The sequence below is a fragment of the Zootoca vivipara genome, chromosome 12 (genome assembly GCF_963506605.1).
Source record: "Zootoca vivipara chromosome 12, rZooViv1.1, whole genome shotgun sequence".
Lineage (NCBI taxonomy): Eukaryota > Metazoa > Chordata > Lepidosauria > Squamata > Lacertidae > Zootoca > Zootoca vivipara.
The window spans coordinates 30,390,490-30,417,828 of NC_083287.1; the positions used below are offsets into that span (position 1 = coordinate 30,390,490).

At 42.8% G+C, this 27,339-nt stretch overlaps 2 protein-coding genes across 3 annotated transcripts in view; one reads left to right on the top strand and one right to left on the bottom strand.

Annotated features, from left to right (window-relative positions):
* Nucleotides 1-59: 59 nt before the first annotated feature.
* On the bottom strand, nucleotides 60-15,164 carry MIOS (meiosis regulator for oocyte development). Its single transcript, XM_035128923.2, has 11 exons — nucleotides 15,020-15,164; nucleotides 13,012-14,380; nucleotides 10,823-10,921; nucleotides 9,846-10,103; nucleotides 8,384-8,553; nucleotides 7,251-7,316; nucleotides 6,496-6,654; nucleotides 5,765-5,917; nucleotides 4,982-5,186; nucleotides 4,593-4,722; nucleotides 60-2,803 (listed from the first exon to the last, which is right to left on the bottom strand). The coding sequence occupies exons 2-11, from the start codon at nucleotides 14,303-14,305 to the stop codon at nucleotides 2,707-2,709; spliced, it is 2,631 nt and encodes an 876-aa protein (XP_034984814.1). The 5' UTR covers nucleotides 14,306-14,380; nucleotides 15,020-15,164; the 3' UTR covers nucleotides 60-2,706.
* An 8,611-nt stretch (nucleotides 15,165-23,775) lies between these two features.
* Nucleotides 23,776-27,339, top strand: part of COL28A1 (collagen type XXVIII alpha 1 chain) — an 81,172-nt gene continuing 77,608 nt past the window's right edge. Inside the window, exons 1-2 of one of the 2 annotated variants that reach the window (XM_060280753.1) lie at nucleotides 23,776-23,989; nucleotides 26,722-26,891. In XM_060280753.1, the coding sequence (XP_060136736.1) occupies nucleotides 26,765-26,891 (127 nt within the window). In that variant the 5' untranslated portion in view covers nucleotides 23,776-23,989; nucleotides 26,722-26,764. The remainder of the gene's footprint in view (nucleotides 23,990-26,721; nucleotides 26,892-27,339) is intronic. The other variant, XM_060280754.1, reaches the window with a different exon arrangement.

Sequence of the window (27,339 nt, forward strand, 5' to 3'; positions counted from 1 at the left end):
CTGGTACTAGTATCTACCTGGACTATTGCAGCATCAACTGTATGAAGGTCATGAAACATTCAGCTTAATCAAAATGGGAAGTTACATTAAGCTTTTATTTTACAATGTCAAAAGGAGAAGCAACTGTATTAACAGAAGTGGTTAAAACTCCTCTGTCTACAGAAATACATACACAAGCCGAAATGCCCAAGAACGGACTTTGAGTCAGAACAATCTATGCAGTACAGCCCCTGCATCATTGAGCACTGAGTGTTAAGATGTTCATACAGAACTTTCATGTACACAAGACTTTGTGCCCTCTCAAAGTCAGCAAATACAGCTGCTTTCTTTTTACAAAAATACTGTTAAGACAACTGGGTAACATATTAATAGCAGTTCCTATTTACATATTCAGTATTTACAGAAGGGAAGGAAACACCATATTAACATCAGAGCTCTTTTAATACTTTGAATATAAGGGCACAAAAATAAAGTCTATAAGTTACTCTTAATGGCTTAAAATTAATTCTAGATATTCTGGAAATGTATTGAAGCAACTACAAAAATACAGGAACTTAGATATTGTGATATGCATCTCAAATATTGATCAATAGTAAAAATGCAATTCTGACAGGAAGTAGTCTTTGACTAAGGCAATGCAACAATTAACAAAATGGTGTACATAGAAATAAATATTTCTGCTTCCATTAAGCATTTGTTTCCCCCCTCCCCTTTTAACATCGTATCTTTGTACAAAGACGGGAAGCTTGGATCCAAAGTGGCCTTGCATGCAAGTAGAACTTCTCTCCCACTTGCATCTGTGGCCAGTTTTTGACCTACCCACTCCACCACATTGCCCTTCATGATGCAGTGAGAAAGTAGGCAGGAAAGCTTGGCTTGGATTCTTTGCATCCAAGCCAACAGAAGATTGTCAATTAGGCAGCTATAATATAGGCCAAACAATTATTACATTGCATTGAAAATGTGCACAAAGGAATTTCAATTTTCTAGTTGACTAGTGAAAGTTTGAATGCAGCTTATTTGGCATGTTGCTAATTAACAGTAGAAAAAAATGTAAAATAAAATGTAACATGCACTACAGTAGGTGTGAGGAATCTTTGGCTCTCCTATCAACCCCAGTATACATGGCCACTGATATTGCGAGTTGTAGTTCAGCAAAATCTAAAGTTCCCTACACCTGCACTAGTGTTCTATGCCAGTGTATTGCTATCTTCTATATTCATTTCATGGCAATGTTCCCTTTCTATATTTTACCCTATTGAAGTATATTATATACTATCCACTATCAAAATCGATAAGCTCCTTTTTTATTTTGACATAGGTTTAAACCAGGTTGATGGGGAGTTTTTTTGGGAGGGGTGAAATTTATTTGCTCATCAACATCCGACAGCCAGTGTGGTGTAGTGGTTAAGACTCGTAATCTAGTGAACTGGGTTCGTGTCTCCGCTCCTCCACATGCAGCTGCTGGGTGACCTTGGGCTAGTCACACTTCTCCGAAGTCTCCCAGCCTCACTCACCTCAGTGTGTTTGTTGTGGGGGAGGAAGGAAAAGGAGATTGTTAGCGGCTTTGAGACTCCTTAGGGTAGTGATAAAGCGGGATATCAAATCCAAACTCTTCTTCTGATACAAGCAGCCATTGCCACAAGTAGGCAGGTGATATTCTATGTCATCCACATTTTGTAAGTGAACTTTTAACTAATGTCTCAGGCTGTTCTTGATTGTGTATTATATGCTCGTGGTTTTCTGCTGCAAATGAATATCCTGAATATCCTCTTGACCAGGCATCCTCAAACTTCGGCCCTCCAGATGTTTTGGACTACAATACCCATCATCCCTGACCACTGGTCCTCTTAGCTAGGGATCATGGGAGTTGTAGACCAAAACATCTGGAGGGCCGCAGTTTGGGGGTGTCTGCTCTTGACCCAAAGCAAAATTTGGATGTATGCAATTCACACTATAGTATGTTTCGGGAATACAGGTAAGCTGTCATTTTTTTCAAAGGTTAGGTCTTTCACATCATTGAACTTACATTGCTACAGTCCGGTATTAATCTGAAGCTTTTAAACAATAACTACATTATTTTGGGATGCCCCACAAAGTGTGTTACACTGGCATTGAGATACTATTTACTCATCCAAACCAAAGCAGCTCAACTCATGCAAAGATTGTCTTAGGAGTGTTACAGAAAAGCAATGCAGTGTGAGCTAAGTTATAGATGGGAGCATAAACACTTTAAAATCTAAGCTAGAAAAAATGCTGGTGGAAACATCTGGATATCCAGCATGACTGTCTTTCCAAGAAGAGTTTTCAAGAGTGTTTTGAAGGTTCATGGAGTTACCAAAGCACAGCAAATGATGCCACTTCATCTCAGATGGAAGCCTCAAGGTCTGGACAGTGTAATACTGAAAGTCTTCCTGAAGGTTGCTTTGAATTTCAATGAAACCTATAAATGCCTCTGAAATGAACTGCTTCACAACCCACTGAACAAAGTCCACACGCCAGATTTGAAGAGTCGAGTCTGGCAGTATCTGGCAATGCAAAACACATCAAAATCAACCACATCAAATTGCAGATGTGATAGGATGATTTATTTTTCTATTACAGGCAAGTCAATAGTAACACGTTCAGAGGTATGTGTTTGGGCTATGAGGGACACCTATTTGAGAAAGCCTCTCATGTGAAGGACCTTATTTAAGCTCTAATGTTTCATGGCTGGATCATCTCTGCAGGGACAAGATTCCCCGTTGTATCCAGCTGCATACATTTGCAGGAACAGGCAGAAACAGGACATTCAGTGTGGTCCCTAGACAAGAAAGAAGTAGCATCATAACACTGCAAAGCAGCCTTTTTATTTTTAAAAACAGCACATTTAATGTCTATTTTTCTCATTAAAAAAGAATAAATCACTTTGGTATTGGTTAGAGATTACAGAAGACATAAATGCTTAACATTGTTAAAAATAATAATCACCCAGAGCTGCTAATGTCTATAATCCACTCCACAAGCTACATTTTAGAAGTTTCTCTGAAATATCTCCCTCCAATTCTTATTTTAAACAATAAATTGAAAGCAGTGTGTTCATGCTCCAAAAGTAAAATTGATTTGATGCTAAAGATCTAAAAGTTGGAAGTGGAGGAATGCAGCTTGGAATGTAATGCAAGATAAGCTACCACAGAATAATGTATGTAACATCCCACCACCCATTTGAGCCTAAATGCACTGCCTGGAAACATCAATTGACTGCACTTGGAACATTATGTTCATTCCCCATAGAATCTTTCAAAAGTGCATCTATATAGAGCTCTGGGCTACAGCTAATGTGCTGAAAGAGCTTCTAGAACAAAGGGTGATAGCTTTAAAAGGTAATATAACTGCTTTGTGGTGAATACAGAGAAAACCATATGCCTCAAATATCCTCTACCACGTGTCAGCTGACATTTACTGTGATAATAATGAACAGCTTTATCTGAGGGCATGTAGGCTACAGGAAGACAGAGATAAAATACTTGTAAGACCCTGAGAAATAAAAAATGCCCCAAAGTTGTAGAAGTGCAAAAAAGCAATTTAGCCTCCACATGTGTAATGAATTCACTCATGCCAACTGCATGAGCTACTAGGAAGGCATGTTTTTCAAGGCAGCATATGGAACTAGTTCCAATGGAGATCTGCTGTTCAGAAGGGGGGGATGGGAAATCCCACCAAGGGGGCACAAAAATCCTTGAGCATGCCTATTGTAGGTCTTTAGACTTCGAGCAGTAGTCAGTCCAAAAGCAGAACTACAATAAGTTCCACTTGCACAATGGAACTTAACCTCCCTCTATGCCTTTGACATCTGCACTGGGCGGTTGGGGGACCTTCCAGAGAAAATTTGGAGGGTAGTAGGGGAACTGCAGGGGGAAGGCAGGGAAGTGGAAGTTCCATTGTGCAAGCAGAACTCTGATCATGCCATGTTGGCTGCAATCCAGGCAAACATTCCACATTCAACCACTCTTGAACACCACACATGAGAACAGCAGAAAGCCCTGTGTTCCCTTAGTCTTCAAATACACTATATTTGTCTTATGAATCATTCTACATTATGTGCTACCATGTTCGGTTAATGTTCAAGATGGTGTTAGTTTTGTAATTAAAAAAAGAGAAGCCCCTTAATTCTTGTATATTTTGAGGAAATGTGAACAGACTTTCATCAAAGGTATCAAATTTATGTGTATGCTTTCATTTGCTGGGTAACCTTATTTCTAGGGCTCTGTCTTAAATTCTTGGTGCTATTGTAGCAGAATTAGTGGTATTATCTGGTGGTATGTGCAAGTCTACAAATCCATATACAGTCATACCTCGGGCTGTGAACATGACCCGTGCAGGAGGCACGTTTGCAACCTGCAGCGCTGCGTCTGCACACGCGCGTGGCGCGATTTGATGTTTGAGCGCCGAAACCAGAAAATAACCCGTTCCGGTACTTCCGGGTTCGGCGCAGAGCGCAACCTGCAACGTTCGCAACCCAAGGGATGACTGTAAGCAGAAGCTCTAAACAGGTGGGATGGGGCCAGGAAGAATTCATGGCTTAAGCAACACGTTATTTTTTGTTAACTTACCTGAACCAGCTAAGCATGTGTCCAGCATGACCACCATGCCTACAGTTGTGGCACCAGGAAAACCAGTTGTTGAATTGGGCCAATTTCTTGTCCTTGCTAAGATCCACCTTTTCATCTGACTTTGATCCTCCTATGAATAAGAAAATGTAGTCTGAATTAATTTCTATGGTAATGAGAACAGGTTTAAAACCAGGAATCCCCAAACTTTGGCCCTCCAGATGTTTTGGACTACAATTCCTATCCCCCCACGACCACTGGTCCAGTTAGCTAGGGATCATGGGAGTTGTAGGCCAAAACATCTGGAGGACCAAAGTTTGGGGATGTCTGTTTAAAACTAACGGAGACAGGGTTGTATTCAATTAAGTTCAACAAATAGGAAGGAGCCATACCTGGACAGCTGGAAACTGGAGTGCCCATATTTATGAGACAAAGTGCACAGCGAGGAAGAGGCTTGCGGCAACCAGGACAACTTGTGACTTTGGATTTGGTCGGGGAGCCACTTACACCATACTGACTGAATCCTCGGCCCTGATGAGGGATGGTTGAGCAGCTGTACGAGATTGACTTTCCGCAAAAATTGCAACTTACAAACACCTTGCAAATATAAAAAAGGGGATACAAGGGTGATTAGATTTACTTTTATTTATTATTAAGCAACTAATAGATATATTGCTATCCTATAGGTTTTTCAAGCTGCACCCCTTCATACCCACCCATTGGGGTGATAGGGTTATCAATGGGCCATAATAGCTAAACAGGGCTTACAAATTCAGAAGCAAAATTTTTTTAAAAAAATTAAAAGCTTGTAAGTTCAGGAAAGGGAAAAAAAGGACATGGGTGATAAGGGGAAGAGATTTTGATTTTGAAAAACATAAAAATAAATATGCCAATATTGGGTGGACTTTCTGTTTAGAGTAAAGGTTTGGCATTTATTCTATTTATTAAATTTCTATACCACCCTTCATCCAAGGAGCACAGGGATGTTTACAATATAAAAACACAAAAATACATAACGTAGTACCAAACAAAAACAATCCCCGTCAGTAGTGACTCGGACAAGCACCATACAAACAACTGGATCTTCCTGTTCTTTGTCAAATGACAGCAGCTGCTTTATGACTATTGGCTTAATTTACTCATTACATAGCCAGGAAAATTAGAAGCACATTTACCTGGGCTAAAGGTTTTGAACTGGGATCCAGCTTGCTCCGATGAATGTCAAATTCTGCTCGCTTATGCCAAAACCGCCATGCATCCAATAGATTCCGGTAGTTCTCAATCCAATACTGAACCCTCTCATCTTTAAGCACATCGGATGGAGAACCCTAAAAAGGTAGGCACAGAGGAGACTGTTTCAAAGGTCTCCCCAAAGATGGTCTGAAACCATCATTACAATATTTTTAACACTAGCTTAAGAAATGTTGTTTTACCCATTTAATAATAATAATAATGTATTTGCCTAGCTTGCAAATAACCCCAATCCAAACTGGCTTTCTGTGAACCAACAAGCATGAAAGTGCATGTACTAAAGGTTGCAGTCGCTTCGCTTATCCCACCCCTGCTGCTGCCACACTACCAAGAACTAAGTCATGAATTGCCCCACAATATCCTATCAGAATTGCTTCCCAGTGGCTAACATTTGGGTAGCACAACAATGAATTATTATTATTAATTAAAATTCTATACCGTTCTTCATCTGAAGATCACAGGGTGGTTGATAATATAAAAACAAAAAATACATACAATAATAGTGAACAAAAACAACAATGCAGGGTATTGTTTATTAATTTTTGATTTATTAAATATTAAATTATGCACATTACACAAAAATATAATGAGAGTTGTATAGTATTAACATGAATTCTATAAATCAGAGATTTTTTTAATGTAAAAAAATACAAACCTGCAGCATACAATAACTCGCTGTTTGAACATCTCCTGTTCTATCAACATAGCTTTCCATCAAATCCACTCCATCTTTTGTGAGTCCTGTCAGAAGAATTCCTTCAAGGTTCCCAGATTCCTTCATTTCATTTGTCAGTTTGTCAATGAATCTATTCAGCTATTAAAAATAAGAAGATTGGTCAGTGTTTTGTTCATACCCTGAATTACACACACACACCTGCACGCGCACACACACACACACACACACACACACACGGGGTGTGGTTGGGCTGGGCTTACTGCAGCATTAAGATTCTGATTATAATATCTAATCTTCTAGGTTTAGCGATAAAAGCAATAAATAATATCCCTCTTCAATGTGTACTCAATTTCAAAATATTTCCGAAAGGATACATAACAAATGCAGTGGCCGAAAAGAATCATGAATTCAAAGCTGCCCAGAAGCAGTTCATACTTGCCACATGCAAATGCTTTACAAGACTCTACAGAGATCATCAGACAAGTCCTCCAAAGCTTATGCCATAATAAACCTTTGGTCTTTAAGATACAACAAGACTCTATTAGATTTGACATTTATTTCAAATGGCTATTATACTTCAGGATGGCTATCAAATTCTTTTGGATGACAAAAAATTTTTCCCAACACCCAGAGAATAGCACGCAAGAGTGTGTGATTATTCATTCAACAGTTTATATGTTATCTAAAAAGAACAGAGTAAGGGAAGAAAATGATGGCAGATCTGATCATCTCACCTGAGCATCAGTTAGGAATTTACAAGCAAATGCCACTCTGTCTCGTACAGCTACATTACTTTCATACTGAAAATATACAAAACACATTAGTGTTAGCCTGGAAAAAACCAGCCATTGTCTCCTGAAAACGGCTGGTGTTAAGTTTTATGACAATTCTATATTTACAGTTGTATAAGATGACAAATTAATAAAAACAGCCTTAGTCATTTTGAGAAAACTGTTCTTTTTTCTAGTTGCTTGCCAAGTGCAAGATACATTTCAACTTCTCAGTTTGGTTTCAAAGCACCTCTTCCCAAATCTGGGGGCGTTTCAGAAGCAGTGTACCATCAATGGCGGCGGCGGGGGGGAGCAGGCTCCACCTCTGCTGAACAAAATCCTATCTCTTTGCTATATCTAAGGAAAAGGTTTACATGGGACTGGGGAAGCTGTGACCTTCTAGGTTAGGCATCCCCAAACTCGGCCCTCCAGATGTTTTGGGACTACAACTCCCATCATTCCTAACTAACAGGACCAGTGGTCAGGGATGATGGGGACTGTAGTCCCAAAACATCTGGTGGGCCAAGTTTGGGGATGCCTGTTCTAGAAGTTCTGGACTCCCATCCCATTCCTGTCTCAGCTCACCTCTGGCCCCACTAGCTGGGACGGATGGGAGTCAGGAGTGCAGCAACATCTGGAGGACCACAGATTCTAAATCCCTGCCCTTAATCTTCAGAATGGGACCTTTAATGTATTTTTGTCAAGCAAGTGAAGCTGGGATCCCACCTCAAAGTTGAGAAGTGGAATCCATCTGGGGAAATTAATTAAGAATAATTTATTATTGGCCAAATACATTTTCCAACATACTTGGAATTTGTTTCGGCTACATTGCAATGTAAACATACATTACAGTATTTAGGGTTATGTTCCACCTCTTAGATGATGACCAATGCTTGTAAACCTGAGTTCATTATTTCCTTTTCAATAACATTTTCACAGTGGATTGTTTTATGAAAGCTGCTGTAGACTGAAGTCCTAAGCAGCCCAGGGCCAAATTTTCAAACACAAAGAACCAGATCACGTTCTCAGTTTTGCATCTGAATATTTGTGCCTGTGTGTATTTAGTCAACGGAGATTAGCTAACAAAAATAGCTTACCAAAACCCCATCAAAAGAACCTGATTCACTTGTTAGGAAAGCAAACATGGCACACAGATAAGGGTTGTTGAGCTGTAACCTTAGGGTGCTGCACATTTCCCTCCACAAGGAGTTCTTTTCATCAGTATAGCCTGATAACGCCATGGCCACCACGTTGAGGTTTAGATCACCTGCACAGCAAAAATAAAGACCGCACAATAGCAAACATTTCAAGCCATCTGAAGGACATTTTGAAAAAAACAGTTAAAATCTTTTGTTTGGGATGACAGAGGGCTCTGTACCCCCAAACTCAGCAATCAAGGTGTTCAACAAAAACAACTGCCACTGACCCTGAAACAGAACTCGCTCTGAAAGGCAGAACAAAAGATGCTGGTACAATTTCTTGATTATGAGAAGAACTTGACTTCCCAATACTGGGAAAAGTAACACTACAATGGTACCTTGGTTCTTGAACTTAATCCATTCCGGGAGTCCATTCGACTCCCAAAACCATTCAAAAACTAAGGCACGGCTTCCAATTGGCTGCAGGAGCTTCCTGCACTCAAGCAGAAGCCGCATCAGACGTTTAGCTTCCAAAAAACATTTGCAAACCGGAACACTTCCAGGTTTGCAGCGTTTGGGAGCCGATTTGTTCAGGAGCCAAGCCATTCGAGAACCAAGGTACGACTGGATTGACATGAACTACTTCATACACCACATTCTGTTCATGCAGAACTGTTTAGTTTGATCCACCATTCAGAATGGCTGATTCCAGGACATAGTGCAGCATTAGATGAAGAAATAGGTTGGGGGGGTGGGGGTTAGTACCACTGCTCCTTCAGCCTCTTCATCCATGGCAATGAAGTGGTACAGTAGAATTGTGATGTACAGTGGTACCTCGCAAGACGAATGCCTCGCGCAATGAAAAACTCGCAAGACGAAAGCATCTTGCGATGTTTTTGGTGACTTGCAAGATGAAGTTTTCAATGGCTGCGCTTCACAAGACGAAGTTTTTCGGCGGTTTTTTTGTTTGTTTTTGCTGCGGCAACCCGCGCTTCGCAAGACGAAATTATTGCTAGATGATTATTGCGAGGCACCACTGTATATCCTTTCCTGTTACTAATGCAATTGGGTATGGGATCCAATCAGGGATGCCCCCCCCCATATATACTGTGTTGGATGCAAAAATCCATGAACAGATAGAAAACAGCCACTAGCTACAAACACTTGCACAGTGCTATAATCAGTGGGTTCCATTCATGTCTCCTGTTTCTGCAAGTGGAAAACATGCAGATTTGGTTTGTTTTTCTCATGGTTTGTTTTTCTCACAAACAGAAGACACCAGCTGCATCTTGAAGAGCACTTTCCTGATCCAATCCTATGTGAAGCGGAAGAGAATATGAAATCTATTTTCACTGATAAGCAGGCTATTATTAAAGAAAAAGCTTACTCTGCCAAAGTGATACCAAATCACAGCAGGTACCTTTTCCAGAAGACGCTCCTTTGTTCAATATCTGTATTGCTCTTCGAATGTCCAAGTTGAATAGAGCTACAGCAGCAGCTCGCTCCCAGTCTCCTTCCTGTTCCAAAGAGGATAAAAAGGGTTCCACATCCACATCTGTGCCCTTCTTTATCCATCCACAAAGCTGCAAAGCCAGTGACCTCTCCTCACTCAGATACTGAATAATGTCAGCCTGCCTGTCTGATCCACTCCTGCTGTGCCTGAGGCTCTCTGTTGTTCCTAAGGAGCAATTGTTTTGAGTTATTTGCATAGAAAGATAAATAGAAACTTAGACTCAGGAACATGTAAAGCTAAAACCAATACAGTTGTACCTCCGCTTTCGTATCCCTCCAGTTACGTAAACTTCGGGATACGTAAGTGGCAAACCTGGAGGTATATTTCCGGGTTTTTGCCGCGCATGGGTGCGCAGAAGCGGTCCCTACAGTTGCGGAAACCTCGGGATCCCACCGGAGCTCCAGAACAGATCCCGTCCGCAACCAGAGGTACCACTGTGTTTATGATAAAGGCATCACAGTTACTGTTAATTAAGTAAGCTCTTCGGCTATTTCTTGCAGAGTTTGTCAAAACCTGACAAAAATCAATCATTTGGGGAGAAAGGATTTATCTATTTTTAGAAATCTGTGTACAAACAGATTAAGTTGCCTTGGGGTACTAGGGAGTCATGCAGAATGTCATGTGAACCAGAAAAGTGGTAAAGAAAACACACCCAGAAAAGGCATGACTTCAAAGGACATCAGGAAGGTTTCATTTTTGTTATCAGACGTGTTTACATTCCACCCTTCTCTGAAGAATCTCAAGGTGGTGTGCATCGGGCCATTAAATTTCCCACTCACATAAACCTTGTTAAGTAGGTTCGGCTGGGACAGAATAGCTGGCCAAAGTCACTCATTAAAATAAAGTTTAAAAATTAAGTAAGAAATCAGACAAAATGCACTTACCCATAGAGGATTTCACGATAGATTTGATGCCTGCGTAAACTAAAGATCCTTTGTTTCCTGTGCATTTCTGATCCATATCCTCAGTATACTGCTTCATAAGTATTTTCAAGTATAGGAAACTTGGCAAATTAACATTAAAATGAGATGCGCCAAAGATGATGATGATGCATTTGGTGGCTAGGAAATTCCTATACCCCACTGGGTTTGGCCCTCCTCAGTTCTTGAAGAAACGAACTACAGCTTGGATCCCAAAAGCTGCTTAAGGTCCGCAAAGAAAGAGGTTGTGCTATCCCAGTGGAATTTATGACCATTTCCACCCTTCAACAGCTGGTATTTGTGCCCTATCACGTGGCCTGAGCACTGCCAGTAATGAGTTTTGGGTTGAAGGTCAGTGGTGACTTTGCTTTTCAGGCATAAAGTAAATTAATTAAAGTTTTTGCAAGGCCTATTATCTAACGGTTTGGTTGAATGGGGGAGGGGGACGGCAAAACCTATTTCTTCTAATGGTTTAAAAAATAATGCAAGATATGGTCTGGGGCAGTTTATACGAGTTTGTTCTGGTGTTTGGATTTTTTTTGTAACTATTGATGTTCTGTTGAACATATAAATTCTTTTCTGCTGGTTGTCATAGCCTAAGACAATAAACAAACTTCAACAGAATAACACATTTTTGGATTAATAGGAGTAGCCTTTTAACGAAAAATCAGCCACATGTCCTATGTCAGTGGTTCCCAACAGGTGGTCCGGGGACCCCCAGGGGTCCACGAGCTATGCCAGAGGGGTCCTCAAGATGCTATTAGATGCCAAGCCTCTGGCCCGCCGGAACCGGCGGAACTGCCCCCGCCGGTGCGCGGGCGCCAAGCGAGCCCGGTGGATCAACCGGGGAGCCGCTGAAGGCCCCCCGGCGACCCCACCGGACCGAGGCTGAGTGCGCCCGGCCGGAGACTCGGCGGAACCCCTGGGCCTAGAGGCCCGAAACCACCTTCCAGGCCATGGACCCCGCGGCGACCGCGTGGGCGTCGGAAACGTCCAGCAGAGCAAGCGAAGAGCCGCTGAGGCCCCCCTGCAGGCCCGCCGGGCCGAAGCCGAGGGCGCCCAGCCGACGGCCGAGCGGAGCTCCGTGGCCCGAGACCTCCCACCATGCAACGATCCTGGGGGGCCTGCCTCGTGACTGCAGTCACCATCACCCCTAGCTGCCCAAGAGAGGGAAGGAGCCCCCCCAAGCGAAGGCCCCCAATCCCGCAGCTCCTGCGTGTCACACGGGGAGCCTCGTGGGGACCCGAAGAACAAAGGCCGCACTGAACCTGCTGGCGCTGCTACCACCACAAATACAGCCACCCCCAGAGGAGGAGAAAAGAAGAGGGGACGACAGGGAAGAGAGGGCCCCACCACCACCCTCAACCCAGGTGAAAGGGTAGAAACCTCCCCCCCTCCAGAGGGAAACCCCCCGACCCCCAGACGGCCATCACACCGCCGCCACCACAGCCACCACCACACCAACGCCCCCCCAAGAAGGATAAAGAAAAGAGGAAAACAGCTGAAAAATAAATAAAACCACTTTTTAATTTTAGGATTAGGAATTAATGGGGGTCCTTGTCACAATAGCGGTTCGATGAGGGGTCCTCGAGAAAATTTTGTTGGGAACCCCTGTCCTATGTAATGCACAGACTATACTACTGATTAAATCTGCATCATGTCAGCAGAACTGGTCTGGTTTAAAGGAACTGGAAAATGGTACATCACCCTGATCCCACCCTGCTCCATGTGCTCCTGAAGGCCTTTTTCTCCAGTTCATCTACACCTGTGGGTTTTGGAGCCCTTAAAGGGCTTCCTCCTCTAGCTTTTCTTCCTACTACCACTGTCTTTTTGGACACCAGTGGATCATCAATACCTATTCTGCTCCTGCCAATATGCCTGAACTCTCAAGTTTCTGTTGCTGCTTATTTCATTCACCTGCTGTCCTACAACCAATGGACATCTTTGCAGTTGTCTGGCTCTTTTTTGCCTAGCTGAAGCTTTGGCCCACCCCACCTGCAGTCTTCCCAAGCAGCAGAAATAAGTACATCAAAACAATGCTAAGAAGAGAATATCTCATTCATCTGTCACCAGGACAAAAGCATTGCCTAACAATGCAGTCTGCCCTCTATACTAAGACTCCTTCCTGCATACAAGAGTTTTTAAAAGGATATAGTGCAGAGTGTACCAAAGTGACTTCAGTTGTGGGTCTTCGTTTCCCGCTAGCATGTGGTTTCTCCAGACCTGTTCCGTGTCAAGGCCATACCTGGACAAAGCTCTAAGACGCATTTTAGTGGCTATGTCTTTTTCCAAAGAATTAGCCTTCCCATCTTCTGTGCACTCATACAAGTGCCTCCCACATGCCCACATTAAAGAGGTAATGGGGCTCCATGCCAGAGAGATCCTTTCAAACACAGTGAAGTCAGACATAGTCCTGTTTGGAGTCACAACCACCATTCGATTTTGATTAGTGGGATGCCATGCAAAGGAAGCAATATAGTGTTCACAGGGCTGCACACTTCTTTCAATGATTGTAGGCTCAGTTTCATCCCCAATAGGTGTAGGAGTGTGCTGCATATCGTAGAGCTTGATTATGTTACTATCCCTAGTCAAAGTAGCTAGCAATCCAGTTCTCGTTGGACACCATGCTACTTTAGTTAGAGGTTTTGGTTGTTCAGTCAGGGTCAATACAGGCTTTTCAAATTTTCTAAGGTCCCATATAGCAACCTGACCTTCATAGAAGGAAGCCACACGATCATGGAAGTAGGGGTCAACCGTTACGCCCTGAACAGCCTTCGTATTCACAAACATCTTTTGGCTTGTATTCCTGAGGTCAAAGATAGCCAAGTTTCGGTGCATTCCAGCTAAAAGAAGTTTCTGATCCCGTGGAAGCCAACAGAGAGAGAGGCAAGCATCGTTCTGGCCTAATTCATAAAGTGGTTTTGTCACAACAAGTCCTGCTTCAGTGTCTCCAGATGGAAGCCTTACTTTCTCAGCAACTGGAGTTTCTGGAGTGTATTTACTACTTATGTCCCAGATTAGTACTGAAAAATCAGCCCGATGTTTATCTAGACCTGCAGCAAGCCAATTGCTGTCCAGTGGATTCCATGCCAGAGTGTTACACTGCCGAGCATGCTTTGGAACAAATTCCTTTCCTATCAGATCCTTGGATTTTGAGTTATGATCTTGGCCAAGGCTGGTAAGGACAACTCGGCCATTGGCCTGCCCAACTGCCAGGAGACATTCAGGATCATATTTAGGATACCAAGCCACACATTTCAGATACGGAGTGTCTGAATTAATGGACAAAAGGGTAGCTGTAGTTTCTTCAGATAAACGCAGTGATCCTGCTTTGAGTTCAGAACTGACAGCAGATTCAATGTGGTAGAGGCTGAGCTCTGAGTCACAGACAACAAATCTATCAACGTGGTGTGGGGCCCACAGAATATCAGGTTTGGAGCCACTCATGTCTGCTGCTGCAAATTGATGTAAGTAGTTTAAAGTGTTGTTGGAAGACTAGAACTGTGTTCGTTCATATGGACACTGGTGGGTTTTTTTTTCCAAAAAAGAAGAAGAAAACAGAATATTATAGCATGACAAGACACTGAATGTCTTCCAGATCTAAATGAGAATCTTTCAATAACATTCAAATTTCTCGTTCCCAAACTCTTTCGGGGGTAATCATGCAACGGGAGACTAAGACTCCAACCCCAACCCCAACCCCACTTGCCACAAAGCCCCAATGAATTCAGTGAGACCAGCTTCTGAAGAGACATAAGGTTAAGATTGCACTATATAACCCACTTAAATTTTCCAGGCTTTGTGCTTCCTGCAGTTTTACCCTGGTTTTAGGTTTAATTAAAAAAAAAAGTTTTACTTTGGGATCGTTTGCACGCACGGTCGATACATCCTGCACAACCCGTGATTCTCAATACAGTACGCAGTTTGCACACCCGCCCCGCATCCACACCCGTCGTCTGAAGCGCGAATGGGCGTGTCGTACCCGCCTCGAACTCAAAAGGGCACAGCACCGGGAAGGCGCGCAGAGGCCGCCCCGTCCCCAAAGACCCCACCCCAATTCTGCAGGATGCGGAGCACTGCCGCCCCTGCGGCTCAACAGGAAGGAGAGACCGAGGCCGCCACCGCCGCTCAAACCGGAGCTGTCTAGCGGGAGGGACTCACCCTGCACCCCCTCCGCTCTTGGGGTCCCGGAGTAGCGTTGTCAAAATGAAGCGATCCAGTAAAGGTAAAAGATATTGGGGGGGGGGGGGAGAAATAGTCGCAGTTTCCACTTCCGTCTTCAGGGAGACTTCCGTTTCCGGTGCGAGCGGGGAATACATCCGGTGCGGTAGGGGCGAGTCGGAGGAGGATTTTATGTAGAATAGATGGGCGTGGCTTTCCTGGGTTTCGCTTCTTCAAGCGCAGAGCGGCTGCTAAGCGGCTCCTCTTACGTGGCAAGGAGGTTGCGCAGACTTCGGCTTCACGGGAATCCCAGGAAGCTAAACTGCCTGCCAGCCCGCCTGAACATTACAAACAGTGCTGGATTTATGTATAAGCTGAACAAGCTATAGCTTAGGGCCCCACTTTCTTAGCCCCCCCCAAAAAATATAAGGAAAAAAAACCCTGGATGTACATTTCCAAAATATAAGATAAAAAATGAAATGAAATAAAACCAACATACAGCAACAGTGTTTTGTGCTATTTTGTTATGTGCAAATGGCTTTAGATACGTATTAGGTCCATAAATTACCATATAGCATACAGGTGAAAATTGGAAAATTAGAATATCGTCGAAAAGTGCATTTATTTCAGTAATGCAACTTATTATTTTTTATTTTTATTTTAATTTTTACAAATGCTTTCTTTTGGAAATTCCACAGTAATAAAACAAATAGTTACAATAATACAAAAAATAAACATTGCTATTGCATTTCATTAATTCCATTCCATTCATAATTGACCCGCCTAACGACAAATAATTGCAATTACAACAAATGAAGGCTTGACATATCTTGCTTTGCATGTCATGCATCTATCTCATATATTGGTTTCACCTTTTAAGTTGGGTTACTGAAATTAATGCACTTTTCGACGATATTCTAATTTCACGAGTTTCACCTGTATATTCAACACAAAAAACAGTGGCAATTTGTTGTTGGCAAAGGACAGCTGGACATATAAAGGGCCCCAATACCTTCAGGAACTTAGGGCCTCATCAAACCTAAATCTGGCCCTGCTTTCAAAGCTCCCCCTTTGCAAGTGGAAGGCTCGAGCCCACCACCCTGAGATTGAGGGGGTCTCAGGCTCTGGGAGTTTATTAAATATTTTCTTGGTTTACAAAAGTACATGCCTTGTCTCTTTTTTCAGGTTGTACCTGAGGGTTCCCACCACATGTGGAGGAATGTCTCAGCCTCCACCAGTTGAACTACCGTATATATGTGACATCACTGTGTTGTTCTGGTAGACAGTACAGTGTTTCTCCAAAAATAAGACACCGTCTTATATTTATTTTTCCTCAAAAAAAAAAACACACACTATGGCTTATTTTCAGGGTATGGCTTATATTCCTTGAATACTTAAAATCCTGCTATGGCTTATTTTATGGCTACGTCTTATTTTCGGAGAAACAGGGTAGCAGACAATATTTTTGGAAGAACCAGTTGCTACATCAGCACCAACATAGCACTGCTATACAGGTGCAGTGAGGAAGGAAAGAAATCTGAAAGATCTTCCTTCACGCCACTTTTAAGGGTACAATGCTCTTCCCACTTACCTGGTGGGAAACTGGATTGAATTCACAAGGGTCCCCGTCCCCTCACACGTAGACACATATAGGATTGCTCTGTAAATCAGCCAGAATTTGCTGAAGCCACAAATCCTATTCCTTACAATAATAAACCCTTTGAATAGGGTTGCCAGATGAAAAAGAGGATAGGTCACCTGCACTTTTATAGTTGTGTTGAAAACACAGTTTCAGCAGGCCATAGGGTTGCCAGACTCAATAGAGGACAGGACTTCCTATCACTGCCAGGAAGTGAATCAGCACTCATTAGTCAAGGCTTCAGTGTTGCTAGGTTCCAACTCCCATCATTCCGACCACTGGCCATGCTGGCTGGGGGCTGATGGGGTTCAACAGCATCTTCCCCACCGCCCCAGCTCAGGAGTTAGAGCCCCTCACTGCACCTTTGTACACGGTACCTTCTGAACTCACCATCTTTGCAGAGAAACAGAACCCAGTGACACACAAGCTGAAATTAGGGCTGCCAGACTCAATAGAGGACAGGACTTCTGTGCCTTTAATTGCCCTGCTCTCTTTTGAGTCTGGAAACCTTAAAGAGAAGCCAGCAGACCCTTTGTTTAATTTCCAAGCAAAGGGTCTGCTGGTTTCTCTTTAAGGTTTCCAGACTCAAAAGAGAGCAGGGCAATTAAAAGCACAGAAGTCCTGTCCTCTGTTGAGTCTGGCAACCCTAGCAGGCCATGCAAGTTATGCTTTCTGAAATTCCCTCTTCTATACAACTATTAAAAATGCACCTGACTGTGCCTCTTTACTAATCTGGTCATCCTACCTTGAGCAGTTTACAGACAAAAAAGTAAAAAGATTACAACATTCATTAGACTTGTAAAGGTTACAGAAACAGCTATTTAACAGGAATCAAATGATGTGCTATTGAGACCCACAAGGTGGAGCTCAAATCATCTTGGTTTTGTTTTTCCCCCAAAACTAAGGACTAAGAAGACTGAGCCCCACATTCAGTGCTGTCGAACAGGCAATGGATATTAACAAAACTGTCGACACACTTCATGTCAGTTTATTTAGTGTGAAATACCAACTGCTTAATGATTAAAGATACAATAAAATACTGGGACTCAAGTCTGCCTGAAAGCTACAAATAGAGTAACTCTCTGTTGCTTCATCACAGATCTTTGAGGGGCTAGCAGTTGTGCGGGAAATACACTTTGCAAATAGTTGACTCTGGCAATGGAAACAATTTTGGATGGGGGGCGCCAACATGGTGTCCTCCAGATGTTGCTAGACTCCCCAAACCCATCTTCCGCAGCCAGCATGCTCAATGGTCATGGATTATAGGAGTTGTCATCCAGCAACATCTGGAGGGCACCCTGTTGGGTACTCCTGGGAACCTTGTTCGGTTTTGTGAACAGGCAACAAATTGGGCCCAGATTGAAACTAAATACCACACAGGCATTTTGTATCTGTTCAGCTTGTCAAAAGCAAAAACTTTGTTGGACTACAGCTGAAGCTTTTTCCTGTTTGCTGAAAATTATAGTTTTTATTCATTCATTTCTGAATTTCTGAATTCTGAATCTCAAATTAATGTTCTCAAAGTGATTCACAACAGAATTACATATGAAAAGGTAAAAAAAGGTAAAGGACCCCTGGACGGTTAAGTCCAGTCAAAGGCAACAATGGTGTGCGGTGCTCATCTTGCTTCAGGCTGAGGGAGCCGGCGTTTGTTCACAGACAGCTTTCCGGGTCATGTTGTCAGCATGACTAAACCACTTCTGGCACACAGAGGCGCATGGAAACACTGTGTACCTTCCCACTGAAGTGGTACCTATTTATTCATATTTACATATGTAAAACAGTTATATAAATTGGTGTGTGTGTGTAACAATTTACATTTTACAATTTACATTTTATTAAGGAAACAGTTGAAAACAATTGCATTTTTTAAAAGAACAACTACCGTATATAAAATATGAAAATATACATCTAGAATAGCTGCTTCCCTCTAATTGCAATCCAACAACCACAGAGTACAATGCCATCTATTTTAATCTATTATTTACTCTTTAGATATAGGGACCCAGGTGGCGCTGTGGTTAAACCACTGAGCCTAGGGCTTGCTGATCAGAAGGTCGGCGGTTCGAATCCCTGCGACGGGGTGAGCTCCCGTTGCTTGGTCCCAGCTCCTGCCAACCTAGCAGTTCGAAAGCACGTCAAAATGCAAGTAGATAAATAGGAACCGCTACAGTGGGAAGGTAAACGGCGTTTCCATGTGCTGCTCTGGTTTGCCAGAAGCGGCTTTGTCATGCTGGCCACATGACCTGGAAGCTGTACACCGGCTCCCTCAGCCAATAATGCAAGATGAGCGCGCAACCCCAGAGCCGGTCACGACTGGACCTAATGGTCAGGGGTCCCTTTACCCTTTACCTACTCTTTAGATATACAGTTATCTCACAATGAAAGTAGTTAATAGGGAGTAGTTAATCCTTGATTTCTGTGTACAGTATGTGATAGTAGATCCCTAATTTGATCCTAAATTATTCCCAGTTTAGAAAATAACAGGCCAAGATACATGCATGTTGGTGGATTTGTTTAACCTCTCTTTTTAGGTTTTCAGGGAAAGTGAACCATACGAGGAAAACGTTTTGGAAGCTGTGAGGCAGCATCCAGCCAGTCTCCACATCAACCTTTTCCCAACATTCCCACACATTCAGGGTCTGCCAGGTTTCCAAGAACATATCCATGAAAAGAGGCTAATGGAAGCAATATTTGCCAGACAGTCTGGAGACCAGCCTGAAGTTGTTACATAACAACTACCAAATGAGAAAAAAAACTACTAACTTTCCTATAGACCAGGGGTGGCTAACCTGTGGTTTTCCAAATGTTATTAGATTCCAGCTCCCAAGAGCCCAAGCAAGGCTGGCAAAGATTCAATGGACCTGTCAGGTGACTTTCATGAATGCTATAAAAGATATGAATGCTAATAATAAACTGCTAATGACCCAAATAAAGAACTATATGATAAACTTGACAAGAAATTTAATTCAGTTAATTCTGAATTAATAAACATAGTGACACAATATTTGGTCCAACCATATAGGCAAACTGGTTCATTTCTGATTAGATTTCCTGTGTAGCTTGAAATAATTCATACCCTTACAGCAGCATATGTTAGTCTGCTCAAATTACTTGGTTTGGGAAATGCTGAAGCTCGTAAGCGAGCTTCCTGGACTTTACACTAATGAGTATTTATTTTCTTTGTAAGGTATTCAGAGGCAACAGTTGCCATGTTGATCTCAAAGAAACAAAGTTGTTGTCATCCATCTGTCTCGGGAGACAATGGAAGAGTGCGCCTTTTGGGGTGAAGTCAAATTGGTGGAAGGTTGCATCGCCTTCTGTGGCTTTAGAGAAACGTAGATACATGTTGATCTCAAAGAAAAGAAGTTACAGTACATTTACATTTACAATAGTGAGTGGAGAATAGTGACTGGAGCCTTCATCCCCTGCTCCTGAGGTCTTTGAAGACTCATCCCCAGAACCACCAACAGCCCAGGAGAACCACTATGTGCATTCCAGTCCACTGAAGCACATGGCTGCGTAGCAGAATGCCAGCTTTCTCCAGGGAGGCTAGGATGATGACCAGAATGATAATGATCATTTTATGAATTGCTTTCTACAAGTGTGTGAAGACAATTTACAAACACAATTAAAAAACAACTTTAAAAAAGTTTCAAAAACAGTACCAAAGAAGATCAGTTTACAGTGGTACTTCGGGTTGCGTACTCAATCCATTTCGGGGTGCCGTTCGCACCCAGAAAAGTACGCAGCCCAAACAGCACTTTAGCACATGCACGAAGCACCAATAGAGCACTTCTGCGCATGTGTGAAGCGCGCAGAACGCTTCTGCGCAAGTGCGTGCCGCGGAACCCGGAAGTAAACACTTCCAGGTCCGCCGAGTATGCAAGCCAAAAGTATGCAACCCGCAGCATACTCAACCCGAGGTATGACTGTACAACCAAAACAAGATAACATGCAAGCCAGAGTCATTTTCATCCAGTTGGAAACACTTGTTGAAACAAAAGTGTGTTCTGTTGTTTGGGGAAAGTACAAATAGTGGATGTCTGTCATATTTGAACAGGAATCCTGTTCCACACGGAGAGCTTTGCTCCATGTTGCTGTGGAGTGGACTTCTTATATTTTAGGAATTGGGAGGAGAAACTCTCTTGCAGAATGCAGAGGCCTACTGGACATATCAGAGATAAGGTGTTTTCTCAAGCTGCCCCTGAGCTATTTATGGTCATAAATGTTAGTACCAAAACCTTGAACTTGACCTGGTAGAGAATTGGCCAACTTGCTCTAAGACTGCTTGCCATCAGTTGGCTCCAAACAGCACAAATAAGCAACACTCCACTCTGTGAACTTGTTACAGTATCTGGCTGCTCTCCTGAATCCAGCTTCACAATGAGCTGTCCCTGGTCCTGATCATTTGCTGCTGGGCCTGCACCTTTCCACACACCTAGCCAGAGCATCTCTGGGGGTCCCAGCCTGGAATGGGAGACAGACAAAGACTGCAATCCTAATTATGTCTACTCAAAATTCAGTGGGACTTTCTCCCGAGTAAGTAGGGTTATGACTGCAGTCTTAGGCTGCAATAGTGAACCTATTGAATAGGAAGTTAATCCTATTGGGCACTGAAGCTTCTGACTAAATGTACTCAGGCTGTGCCACCTCTCTAGTACTTATTGTGCTTGTCACACAGAGGCATAACAAATCTGATAAAGTGGACTGTAATCCATGAGAACTTCTACCAGATTGAGGTTGTGCTTACAAGTGGGGCATGCCCACCTGCACACTTGTGCAGATTCAGACTGCTCATAAGGTGCTTTGGTGCTCAGTCTAACAGATTAAGCTTGAATCCTGACAATACAGAAGTACTGTTTGTGGGGGACAGGAGGCGGGCAGGTGTGGAGGACTCCCTGGTCCTGAATGGGGTAACTGTGCCCCTGAAGGACTAGGTGCGCAGCCTGGGAGCTGTCCATGGAGGTGCAGGTCAATTCTGTGTCCAGGGCAGCTGTTTATCAGCTCCATCTGGTACGCAGGCTGAGGCTCTACCTGCCCACGGACTCTCTCGCCAGAGTGGTGCATGCTCTAGTTATCTCTCGCCTGGACTATTGCAATGTGCTCTATGTGGGGCTACCTTTGAAGGTGACCGGGAAACTACAGCTAATTCAGAATGCGGCAGCTAGACTGGTGACTGGGAGCGGCCGCCGAGACCACATAACACCAGTATTGAAAGATCTACATTGGCTCCCAGTACGTTTCTGAGCACAATTCAAAGTGCTGACCTTTAAAGTCCTAAACGGCCTCGGTCCAGTATACCTGAAGGAGCATCTCCACCCCCATCATTCTGCCCGGATACTGAGGTCCAGTGCAGAGGGCCTTCTGGCGGTTCCCTCACTGCGAGAAGCCAAGTTACAGGGAACCAGGCAGAGGGCCTTCCCGGTAGTGGCACCCGCCCTGTGGAACACCCTCCCACCAGATGTCAAAGAGAAAAACAACTACAGAACCAGACTTTTAGAAGACATCTGAAGGCAGCCCTGTTTAGGGAAGCTTTTAATGTTTAATAGATTATTGAATTTTAATATCCTTCTGGAAGCTGCCCAGAGTGGCTGGGGAAACCTAGCCAGATGGGCGGGGTATAAATAATAAATTGTTGTTGTTGTTGTTGTTACAGTACCACCATTATCAATGTGTTAGTCTTTAAGGTGCCAGAAGATTATTTGCTTATTCTTTTCTGCAGCTGGACCACCTTTGGAAAGAAATCTTTAGTAATATTTGGTGTGGTAACAGAATGTGTTGATAACTGCAAATGGTTGTTGGATAGGTGTTGTCCCCTAACCTTTGCAGGACACTATGCAGCCTGTTTCACACCTTAGACTGAATGCATGGAGGGCAATGTAGGGTGCTGCCCCCGCAAACAACCTCCATGTGTCCAGCTGATTGACTATGTACAGCTCTATGTATGTAGAGCTCTCTCCCCACTGCTTCGGGACCCTGATTTCCCTTGATTGTGAGTACAGATCTTTACAAACATGTAGTCCATAGCAAGGATGGGCAGATCTGGTTCCAACCGTAGATCCCTGGATGATTCACAGTAGATGGCCAAGGACCTTGGACCCCCCCCCCAAATAGCAGCTATAAAATAACTCCCTAATTTATACTGTTGAAGTGAAAAATGTTGAAGTAAGAAGAAGAAGATATGTTTTTGGAAGCACTGTGAACTCCGTATCTTTTTGGTATTTGAAATAATTCATGGGAGCGGAATTCTTCCGTTCTAATTGTTGAACCAACTGTTGAAGAATGCACCAAAACCAAGGGAGAGGCTAGAGAAAAAGTACCCTGGTAGGTCATGATATTCACGGATACACAGGTAAGGTAATGTGTATATGAGTGGCTAGGAAGCCCACCAAAGCACCTTACGAGCAGTCTGAATCTGCACAAGTGTGCAGGTGGACATGCCCCACTTCTAAGCACACAAAATAGCTCCGCCCACTTGCACCCATCTGCCAGGGGTTCTAGTTTGGTCTATAGGTCAATTAGCTGATATCACACCCATAGGCAGGTGATATCAGCTGATGGACAGGGGTGTGGCTTTCAATTTGGTATTGGCACACACAACCAGACACCAGCAGCTGATGAGTGGGGGTTAAATCCTGTCCCGTTTTTGGCAGTGCACGCCAGTTCCCAGCCATTGCGACATCAGGTGATTGACAAGTAGCAGCCCATTCCTGATAATGACCTGGCCCATGGCACTGAAAAGCTTCCCCACCTGTGACATAAAGGTAACTGCTAGCATGCACTGTTGTGTGTGTGGTGAAGAAACAGATGTATCAGTTTCCAGATGTTTTCAAAGCTCATCTATAACCTTCCCCAAATTTTGGCCATTCACTGTAATGCACACATAGTATGATGGTTGCTGTATTATCTCGTACAGGAAGCATTGTTGAAAAATGAGCATGGCAGGGACAGGCACAAATGCCAGTAGAAGTTGTTTGTAAGAAGTACCGCTTTCATTTAGCAAACAGCAACCAACTCTGTAGCAAACTCTCTGAATGGCTGTTCCTTTAAAGTTGTTTATGCTCCCACCCAGATTGCTAGACCTTGGCTGCATGCCTAACCACTCTGCATTCAACTTGGACTAATAAAACATGAATAAAGGATCGTGAAAAATCCAGATGCAGGGTTCCTTGATTTGCATTAGGACTAATTATTTATTTAAGGACAGCTGTGCTTAAAAGTATTTAAAAACAAAACAAAAAACCCAGCGACCCTAGGAATGCATTTTCTAGTTCATATTTGTTTACAGACTATTTATTCCCAAGCTTGCTGATTTGGTGTTCTATAAGGTAAGATACCAATATTTTAGAAATTGTTTCTCTTAGCAAAAAATCCAAATGGGGCTTGAAACAAAATGGCATAATAATTATTGTCATATTATTAAATGACATTGTATTGTATCTTTTTTGGGGGGAGAGAATGAATTAATTAGATCAAAGTACTGGGTGATGTTAAACAATATTCTGTAAGGAGAGTTTGGAATTGGAAAGAGAAGCATATTGTTTAAATGTTTCATATTAGCGATATCGTAAATGCATTTCTCTAATAGATTCTTGTAAGTTGCATCTAAAGCTAGAGGTGTTTTTTTTTACTAGGATAAACTCAGTGGGATTAACTTCTGTGTTGATATATATAGGATTGCATTGTAAGGTCTAATGCACAATTACATGAGTTTAAGTTCTACTGAATTTAGCTGGATTTACTTCTGAGTAGACATACATAGGATTTGGCTGTAAGTCACAGTACAAATGTGTTAAATCAAGCTGCTCATCTATCTTGTAAATCTAACCAAATATGCGTATGCCAAACAACATCCCATGGACCATGTTAAGGATAATGCTATAATAGCGGATAACTTAGTAGTGGCTTTTTGTTGCCAAATAGTTTTCTTTCTGAAATATGGGTTTACATAAATTTAAATCAATGCCTATGAATTATTATGGACATGCCTGTGTGTTAAAATGAAATTTTGAGGCACACTTACAGTACATCAGGCACCCAAATGAGCAGCACTGTAATAAAGGGCTGAGGTGGGCTCAAAAGGTTTTCTACACAGAATGGAAAGTTTGAACTTTGCACATATCTCAAAATGTAACCTGCGGCACGATCTCATGCATGCCTACTCAGAAGTAGGCCCCATTCACTTCAATGGGACTTGCTTCTAGGGAAGTGTGTGCAAAGGATGACAGTGCTAATTCCTGCTATTTAAAGTGGTTTCTCTGCATCAATTAATTCCATCATGTATAATAGCTCGGTAGTGGCGCCCGCCCTGTGGAACGCCTTCCCATCAGATGTCAAAGAGAAAAACAGCTACCAGATTTTTAGAAGACATCTGAAGGCAGCTCTGTTTAGGGAGGCTTTTAATGTTTAATCAATGATTTTATTTCATTTTTCTGTTGGAAGCCGCCCAGAGTGGCTGGGGAGGCCCAGCCAGATGGACGGGGTGAATAATAAAATTATTATTATTATTATTATTTTATTATACCACGGGGCAGCTTGTTTTATTGTAAGTCTTAGGAGAATGCCAAGTACAGTATACCTGAGAATATTTCAAAAAAGTGAAAAGAATGATATAGCTTTGGACAACAGGAACATAGGAAGCCGATGTAAACCAAGTCAGACCAATGGCCTATCTAGTTCAGTATTGGTTACTCTGACTGGCAGCCGCTCTCCGGGGCTTCAGTCAGGGATATCTCTCAGCCCTAGCAGGAGATGCCATGGGATTGAACCTGGGACCTTCTGTATGCAAAGCAGATGCTCTGTCCCTGAGCTATGGCCCTTTCCCCAAGGGAAACGTTTATCATGCTTTCTGGAAAATATGTATCTAATTCATAAACTAGCTGTCTGTCTGTCTGTCTGTCTGTCTGTCTGTCTGTTTAGAACAGGGGTAGTCAACCTTTTTATACCTACCGCCCACTAATGCATCTTTCTTGGTGGTAAAATTTCCTTACCGCCCACCAGTGCTCGATGGAAGGAGGATTCAGCTTGTGCCGTAGAACCCCCCTACTGCCCACCTAGAATCCTGAAACGCCCACTAGGGGGCGGTAGGGAGCCAGGTTGGCAACCCCTGGTTTAGAACATTTCCCCACAATTTCCTCCCGAGTGTTCCAGTTTTCAGACGTTCCTTTGGAAGCCGAACATCTGACGGGGCTTCTGCAGTGGCGGAGGAAGCGTCTCGGGCACCTGGGGCCCATAGGGGCCCATAAGGGCTGGGATGGGGCGTGCCATGTGGTGCCCCAATGGCACCCAGGGCATGCCACACCCACCGCACCCACCTAGCTGTGCCTCTGGGCTTCTGCGGCTTCCAATTGGCTGCAGGAGCTTCCTGCAGCCAATCAGAAGCCGCTCTTTGGAAGTTGAATGTTTCAGAAGTCGAATGGACTTCGGGAACGGATTCTGTTCGACTCCCGAGGTAGGACTGTATACACAAGGCAGCTTGCAGAATAAGAGCTTAAAATAAATCGTTTTAAGGCCATTAATAAATAAAATTAAGCAAACAAAAGCAAAAAGGCAGAACAATGGAAGGAACATTGCTTTAAAAGATATGATAATCATCATAACTTAAGCATAGTTTTAATTTTAAAAAATGGGAAGTAATTTTATTTTAATTTTTAAACATGGGAAATTGGCGGCACCGGGGGGGAGGCAAATGTCCCCAAACAAGGAGCTCGCTCCCCTTGCCCCCCATTTCTGAACTCATTGAATAATAATATTGTAGAGTTGGAAGCGACCCCCAAGGGTCATCTAGTCCAACCCCCTGCAATGCAGGAATCACAGCTTAAGAATCCCTGACAGATGGCCATTCTGTCTCTGCCACTAACATATGCTACTGTTTTTTGTCTTTCTCGCCCACCCAGAAATATACTACGCCCTTTCTGTTCTTCCCCCAATATTTTTTATCAGGTGCTGGCTCTGGTCTGTGGCAAGTTTGCATTATATTCATTGAGTAAATGTGTGTTAAGAAGTTACAGATTTATTATTAATATGCACGAGACGTTAACAGCCTTTTTGTTTTTATTAGCAGGAGCAGTAAGTGATCCTTTGATTTTTGAATCTCCGTCGCTATGTGGAAAAAACATTCTGTCTTTTGCCTTTTGGCTTTGGCTGTTGCTACAAACTGTGTAGTGTATGGACAAAACAGAAGAAGGGGACAAAAGCCAAGTTCTCTAACAGGAAAAGCGAACCTTCAGGGTAAAGTCATTTTCTTAGAATTTGCTATAGGCTGCATGAAATGTTTCCAAGCGCAATGGAATAATCTCCAAGGGAAAATGGCAAATTATTAATATATGGAGATTTTGTATCGTTTTGGTAACAAGTCCTGAGTTCTATGGGAACAGCATGTTTTCCATTAAGACCAGACTACAAGGGACATAATTATTCTATTCTAAAAGGCACATTTTCTTTCACATTAAAAAAAAAACAACTCAACAGACTTTCTTTCAGGTGGAATGTGCTACTGGAAAACACATATTGCACACCCACAATTTCAGAATAGATTGGAATATTTATTTCCTTATTAAATAAACAAAATAGCTTGTTGCAAGGAAACCTCTAAGCAGTTTACAATAATGGAAAATGAAACATTAGCACTATGAAAAATTTATTGAAAAAAATCCCAGTTGAAATCGGGTATTTAAAA

Coding starts and splice junctions, on each gene's coding strand:
- MIOS (XM_035128923.2), bottom strand. CDS start 14,305: ATGAGTGGCTCCAAACCTGATATTCTGTGGGCCCCACACCACGTTGAT. Junction 6,655..7,250: donor AATTCCTAACTGATGCTCAG/GTGAGATGATCA, acceptor TATTTTTAATAG/CTGAATAGATTCATTGACAA. Junction 5,918..6,495: donor CGAGTTATTGTATGCTGCAG/GTTTGTATTTTT, acceptor CTACCTTTTTAG/GGTTCTCCATCCGATGTGCT.